This window comes from Silene latifolia, unplaced genomic scaffold (assembly GCF_048544455.1).
Source record: "Silene latifolia isolate original U9 population unplaced genomic scaffold, ASM4854445v1 scaffold_57, whole genome shotgun sequence".
NCBI classification, from domain to species: Eukaryota; Viridiplantae; Streptophyta; class Magnoliopsida; order Caryophyllales; family Caryophyllaceae; genus Silene; species Silene latifolia.
In genome coordinates, this window is record NW_027413480.1 from 5,601,994 (window position 1) to 5,609,963 (window position 7,970).

At 34.4% G+C, this 7,970-nt stretch overlaps 2 protein-coding genes across 2 annotated transcripts; one reads left to right on the top strand and one right to left on the bottom strand.

Annotated features, from left to right (window-relative positions):
- Positions 1-5,068: 5,068 nt before the first annotated feature.
- LOC141639738 (secreted RxLR effector protein 161-like) lies at positions 5,069-5,753 on the bottom strand. The gene is made up of 3 exons (XM_074448786.1): positions 5,591-5,753; positions 5,399-5,483; positions 5,069-5,312 (listed from the first exon to the last, which is right to left on the bottom strand). The coding sequence occupies exons 1-3, from the start codon at positions 5,751-5,753 to the stop codon at positions 5,069-5,071; spliced, it is 492 nt and encodes a 163-aa protein (XP_074304887.1).
- Positions 5,754-5,801: 48 nt separating this feature from the next.
- Positions 5,802-6,137, top strand: LOC141639739 (uncharacterized). The gene has a single exon (XM_074448787.1). The coding sequence runs from the start codon at positions 5,802-5,804 to the stop codon at positions 6,135-6,137; it is 336 nt and encodes a 111-aa protein (XP_074304888.1).
- Positions 6,138-7,970: the final 1,833 nt, after the last annotated feature.

A 7,970-nucleotide genomic window follows, 5' to 3' on the forward strand; every position in this document is an offset into this window, starting at 1 on the left:
TTGTAGGTGAAGTTGTTATTGTTTGCTGGTAAACCGCAAAACAAAGGAAAAGGAAGAAAGGGAATGAAGGGGAGGTGGGGACGGGAGGTGTGTGAGTGAGGGAGTATAATAATAATAATAATAATAATAATAATAATAATAATAATAATAATAATAATAATAATAATAATAATAATAATAATAATAATAATAATAATAATAATAATAATAATAATAATAATAATAATAATAATAATAATAATAATAATAATAATAATAATAATAATAATAATAATAATAATAATAATAATAATAATAATAATAATAATAATAATAATAATAATAATATATAATAGAGATATTTTAAAAGTAGAGTGTAGTATGTTAGGTGGGTGTGATGTGTTGTCATTATAGGATAGGTCGAGAAAGGTTAGTCTCACAAGTGGAAATGTGACGGTCTATGGCTAGAGGGAATTTAAGACGCGAATTATTATTATTACAAATCACTATTATTATCCAACCAAAAATATGTATACATTTATTATTATATAAACCATGCCTTAAAGATATAATTTAATCGTACGTATTTTTATATAAACGAGCTTTTATATAATACGTCTATAAAAATCGTGTTTGACATAAAATTAATTAAATCGAATAATTCAAAAATATGAAATAAAGTAATCGAACAGTTTAATAAATTTAAAATGGCAAATGGAAAATTCGCTACATTATTACAATCACCCTACCTTTTAAAAAGTTCCGTCCTCGAAACTTGAAAGTAGAAATGAAAGGTTATTTAAAATAAAACTGGAACTGGAATCGGTAACCAAAACATTTAAAAGGTTACTTATCGTAAGAATTAAAATTCTTTCAAAAGTTTCAACTAGAATTTTAAACAGAACCAAGTCGAAAGGCAAATCATTTGTATAAATCAAATCAAAACACTTTCAAAAACATTAACGGAGAGTTTTCAAAAGTACGAGTCTCATTCATGGAACGAAATTGCTCTTGTCGTGCACACAAGAACGCTAACTTTCCAAGTCAAAGACAAATTTAAACGAAATCAATTCGCCGACAAGCTTAGAACAAGTTATCAAACGTCTCCAATAACGAGTTCTAACATCCGGTCAATGTCAAAATCAAAATAAAAAGGTAATTTACCCAAGTTTTCTTTTGCAAAAGTCAAAATAGAAATGAAGATTTCACAATACAGACTACCACCTTAGGTCCTTAAGTCTACCCATCTCTCATTTATTATTTAAGATCAAGTTCAATTTAAATTTGGGGTACACTTGTGTGCGTCGGGAGCAACATAGGCTCTGATACCAACTGTGACACCCCGCGATAACGCGAAATAAATAAGTAATAAATTAAAGCGGAAATTTATGAGATTTTAAAAACGTTTTACTACTAGTTAAAGATTAACACGCGGGTGCCAAAAATAAAAGGAAACAAATACAATAATAGACAAACTTAGGTTATTACAACCCAAGTCTAGAAAGCGGGAAAAAGATATCCCACGGATGAACAGATAAGGGGTTTCTAAACAAGCAAACTAAGGTCCAAGGGTTTAGTTCTCGCTAGCCCACACGTCTCCCCCACGTAAGCATCTTCACCACCTGTCATTCATGTAAACATGAACGCCACAGTCAGTGGGGAGTAACTCAAGGTTCTCCCAGCCACAAAATGTCGAAACAAACATAACAGAAAACTAAAACAGGTAAGTCATGCAAAATACTTACAAAAGATATGAATATCAAGTTTATATATAAACATGGCAGTTAAATGAGATGGAACAAGACAGATCAACATTAGCATAATAAAGATTTAACTAATCATGTGAGACAATTAAATAATATGAAAGACAAGAATAAGGTCATTTATACAAAGGCACGCATTTCCCGGAAATACGACATAGATATGAAATTATAATCCAAAACATGTGAAGCAGTTAAGTAAGGGGTCAATCAATGCAAATTACAGGAATATAAACCGTAGCCATTACTTGAAAAACTATTTAGCAAACATTGCATGGGACGTGGCTACTAATGTCGCATTCATACTTATGGCTTGCATCTCACCATAAGAACGGATGGGAACATCAATCTCGACGATCATATCGCAATTAGAGGGTTTATAGCTCACCCCTAGTATCCGATAGGACCAAGACAAACAACACAAGGCATAACTCTTGTCTTGAAAGACAAATACCAATATCTATAACCAAGCAAGACCTTTACTACTCATATATAAATATATAATTCCCCTGGTAGGACGACAATGGTACTCCCAGGACTCGGTCCCCTAGTCTAAATCGCCGGACTCTCGGGCGTAACGGTCCCCGATTCGACATGCGGCGAACAGTCCGCATCCAAGACTCGATCGACATAACGGAAGTCGAGAACCCACAATCGCGTAACAGTCCGAAAGAGACGGAAAATATGAGCTAAACCCACAATCGGCGAAACAGACCGAAAGAGGCGTAAAGACAAGTCAAGCAAAATGTATAGCATAAAGGCATTGTCACCAGAATACGATATGAGGTAACCCGCAATCGGTAGAACAGTCCGAAAGGAGCGGAAAAAACATAAATCAATCAACTCCCGGCAGAACGGCACGAGAGCGGCGTAAACCAATACTTGGCAGAACGGCACAAGTAAGGCGCACGGATATATCAAGCGTGTAAGATAGCATTATGACATTTTCACAAGAATACGACTCAACCAAATAAATATTTATAATAAATCTTTCATACTTGTATTAAATTAATAAATATCTCATACTTGTCATATTACCAAATATTTCACTTTATAATTTAACATGCCGGTTAAATAAAATATAATAAGCGATAATGAATAACTTACGTTATAAAATGTGACCAAACCAAGTGACTCGTTTATGAGCCCGACAAATAAGCTATAAGAAGCCAAATAAATTAGTCCATTTAGATCCAACATGTAAAACACAATTAGTCCATCATACAAAGCATATTAAACCCAACAAATAGAACATAACAAGCCCATAATTGAACTATAAGGAATCCAACAAAAGGTATGTGAAGGAGCAATATTAATGATTTACGTTATACGAAATACGAGACGGATATATATTTAATTATATTTTAAATAAACCGAGTTAGCGCCAAAACGATTTATAAACACGACTAGCCCCGATTACCAAACATACCTAGCCCATTTACTAAAGTCAAATGAGCCCAACAAACTAAATCGAATAAGCCTAATAAATAAATAATGTCAAGCCCAACAAATATAATATGTCAAGCCTAACAATGAATTATGTCAAGTCCAATTAAATTAACATGTCCAAGAATGATATTTAACGAGTCACGTAATATAAAACACGAGTCGGAAATTTGAATGATTGAAAGAAACACATGTGAAGCCAAACAAACTACCAGACACGACGTGAGAGTGGACTTTGGGCAGCCATACCCACGTCCCTACCAACCACCGTGACCAAGCTTCTTTGGCCGGGGGCGGGCAGTCATCGCTCAAAGCTAGCCGTGATGAAACAAGCCACACGGCCCATGTTCAGTCCTCACACAGCCAACCTTTCGCTCCCAACATCAGCCAAGAACAGCCACAGACACCCGCCAAAGCCCACACGTACACACCCGTCCCAAAACAGTCTCACGAACTCCCCCTATCACGGTTTCTATATGAAGTCGACAACCCATACCAGCTCAGTTTTCAGACGGAATGCAAAGTAGGATTGAGACGGAAGTAAAGCGCAGCTAAACAAGAATAACACTCACCAACCTTAACTTAACCCAGCTCGAAATTCATGTAAAACAGTCCGATTCAAACGTTATTTTAAGACGGAACCTCGACACAATATCTTCATGAACTCAACCAGAGAACCCGAGCATAAAAGAGAAGTGGCGAGACCGAAAATGAGCATACAAAGAACGGAACTTTATCAAACAAAGACACATAACACGACACTTAAGACGGAATTTTGACATTTTTGTCGAGTAACCTATCACCGTTACCTATCTTTGATCTCATAAACGTCCAAGGAACCGCCTTAGGGTGATTCTAAACCTAAAATGGAAGAGATTAGTTCAGAAACTGCATCCTTTGAAAGACGACCGAAATGGGACAGGCGAAAGCTTGGCTCTTTTTTATATAGAAAGAAGGAGAATGAACAGGGGAAGCTAATGGTACAAAAATAATGGAATTTGGTTGAGACACGAAGATGAAATCTGGGTTTGAATGTCTAAAAATGGTGTTTGTACGGTTCTATTGTTTGATGTTGTTGTTGCAGGTGAAGTTGTTGTTGTTTGCTGGTAAACCGCAAAACAAAGGAAAAGGAAGAAAGGGAATGGAGGGGAGGTGGGGACGGGAGGTGTGTGAGTGAGGGAGTATAATAATAATAATAATAATAATAATAATAATAATAATAATAATAATAATAATAATAATAATAATAATAATAATAATAATAATAATAATAATAATAATAATAATAATAATAATAATAATAATAATAATAATAATAATAATAATAATAATAATAATAATAATAATAATAATACTAATACTAACAATAATAATAATAATAATATTTAATAGAGATATTTTAAAAGTAGAGTGTAGGATGTTAGGTGGGTGTGATGTGTTGTCAGTATAGGATAGGTCGAGAAAGGTTAGTCTCACATGTGGAAATGTGACGGTCTATGGCTAGACGGAATTTAAGACGCGAATTATTATTATTACAGTCACTATTATTATCCGACCAAAAATATGTATACATTTATTATTATATAAACCATGCCTTAAAGATATAATTTAATCATACGCATTTTTATATAAACGAGCTTTTATATAATACGTCTATAAAAATCGTGTTTGACATAAAATTAATTAAATCGAATAATTCAAAAATATGAAATAAAGTAATCGAACAGTTTAAGAAATTTAAAATGTCATAATGGAAAATTCGCGGGTGTTACACAAACAAAATGATATTTCTCAACATAACTTTATAAATAAATATGCGCATAAATCCAAATGAGAAAATATTCAACATAATAAAAGTTTCTTACAAAAACCTAATGAATGTACTACATGATGGAACCAAGTCCCATTCTCACTACATGATCCTTGGAAGTCTTAATTGGCATGCCTTTAGTCAAGGGATCTGCTATCATCAACTCTGTGCTAATGTGTTCAATGATCACTTTCTTTTCCTGAACACGCTCTCTTATGGCTAGATACTTTATATCGATGTGTTCACTTCGACTTCGACTTCTATTATTCTTAGCCATAAACACAACAGCTGAATTATCACAATACATTCTCAGTGACCTACAAATAGAGTCAATAACTCTAAGCCCATATATGAAACTTTAAACCAAACACCATGTGAGGTAGCCTCAAAACAAGATACGAACTCAGCCTCCATAGTAGAAGTAGCCGTCAAGGTTTGCTTCACACTCCTCCATGACATAGCTCCATCAGCTATCATAAACACATATCCTGATATGGATTTACGTGAATCTATGCAGCCTGCGTAGCAGAGTCGGAGCAACCTACCACTTCAAGATTCTCAGTCCATTTATACATAAGCATGTAATCCTTAATACCTTGAAGATATCTCAACACTTTCTTTGCAGCCTTCCAGTTATCAAGACCCGGGTTACTCTGATATCTTCTTAACACTCCAACCGCATCTGCAATGTCGGGTCTGGTATAGACCTGAGCATACATAATGCTACCAACAGCTGAAGCATATGGAATGTTCTTCATTTGTTCCTTTTCAATGTCATTCCTGTGTCTAATGCTGAGATCAGGTATATGTTACAAGCTGTGCAGGACTGTCATTTAGCTGATCTTAGTGTTCAAGGTGCTTTCTATACGTGGTCTAATAAGCATGACAATAGCACTAAAGTTTATAGCAGACTGGATAGGGTCTTTGTTAATGATGATTGGGATGATACTTTCTCTGAGAGCTATGTTTATTTTCTCCCTGAGGAAATGTTTGACCATTGTCCATATCTTATTCATTTGGAAATGGTGAATCAGAGAGAGGGGGCTTCATTTAAATATTTCAACATGTGGTCTCTGGCACCTGATTATAGTAGCATATTAAGAAATGGATGGAATAAGGAGGTTCAGGGGAACCCCAAGTAAGGAGTCTATTGATCGAATACGAAAAGGGGGGGGGGGGGGGGGGGGGGGGAGGGGAATTGGGTATTAAAAACGATGCCCACTTTTTTGAAATATATGATGTAAAATTAATTATTTAATTTAATTGATTAAAACCAATAGTAAACGCAAAATCGAAAGAGAGAAAGTGAGACACACAGGATTTTTGAAGTGGTTCAGTTTCACAAGTCGAAACCTACGTCCACTATTCTCGAATAATAATTTTTAGTACCTTTCTACGGATTACAAAAATTATCAATCCACTCGTATAGTCAACACTATGATTATAACTCAGATTGAGTATCGCTAAATACACTACATTGCTCTTACGTTAATAAGAAAAGCACAACGATAAATACTACTCTCACGTTATGCGAGTGAGTATAATATCTTTGTGTACTTAGTATCCTATAACGATTTCCTTTGAGTGATTGACAAATATGATGCACAACTTTTGTATAAGCAATTTGTAAAATAAGAATTAAAGCTCAAATAATTTTGCTTAAATAATTTTCTCTTGAAAGTTGTAGACGTGTGTCACCAATAATTCTTGAATGAAGAGAGGTATTTATAGTTTTATAGATTAGGGTTTAGAATATTCTGGAAGATGTGAAACCCTAAATAACTTGACGAACAAGTAGGAGGCTAGGTTTGGTGGTTCGGCCTCTATGATTTCGGCCGGCCCATCATTGGGCTCTCATGAATCCAATTTGGCCTCCACTTGTTCACAACAAATCGAGATAGAATTTAGTTGAAACCCTAGGTTTTTGATGACATAAATATCGTGCTACAAACCGATAGTACATCCAACTTAAATTCTAATTAAATAATTCCAATTATATAAATATTCTCTTATTCTTATAAAACATTAAAAATATATTTTCCAAAAATTAAAGGCATCATTTTTGTCTAGTAGTAAAGTTATGGCTATGCGGTCATAACTTTACTAACCTTTAAATCAAACAAAGTAAAACCATTACCGGATGACGACCTATACTATCTAATCTTCAGAAGATCTTCAGTAAACGAATCGTCTCTTCACAAGTCTCTCATCTTGAGTCTTGTGGTTGATATTTGATCTTGATCTTGAATATTACGATCAAATGTCTTTGAAGTTTTACCTCCTTGGTCCAAACTTCAAGCTTGCTTCTTTTTGAAGTTATACCTCCTTGGGCCAAACTTCAAGCTCGCGTCATTGTAATTTTTCCTTTCTATACTAAGACTTGAGCACACAATTACTCGCATAAGTTTATAATATTAAGTCCACATACAAATCATTATTGTCATTATCAAAACAACTAATTAGGACTAAAGGTCCAACAAATTCCCCGTTTTTGATGATGATAAGTCTCCTATGATTTGTGTCTAAGTCTAGTTCTCCCTCAACATAATACTTCCCAAATTATAGAAGAGTTGAGCGCAGAAACTAATAATCTTTTCAAAGTTATAACTATAGAACGCCTTGAGAGAATTAACTTGAGACAGTCGCAAATCATAAAAACAATTCCTCCTCTTGGCATCATTGAAAAGATGAGAACAAACATAAAACAACTAGAATAATATATTATGAGACAAGAATCAATTATGAAAAACATATTATATTAAACGAAATCTAGTTCTTAATTAGCATAATTATATTATAAACCTGCAATCACACAAGGAATAAAATGCGGAATTGAAAAGGCTAATATCCATAAGAATAAACTTTTATTGTGAGCAAAGGAATTAAAAAGATAAGGCTAGGTTGGAAATTTGGATGGGTAGGGCGAGGTGGTCACGGGTTGTATGGGCTCGGTGGACGTGACCTCGGACGGGTCC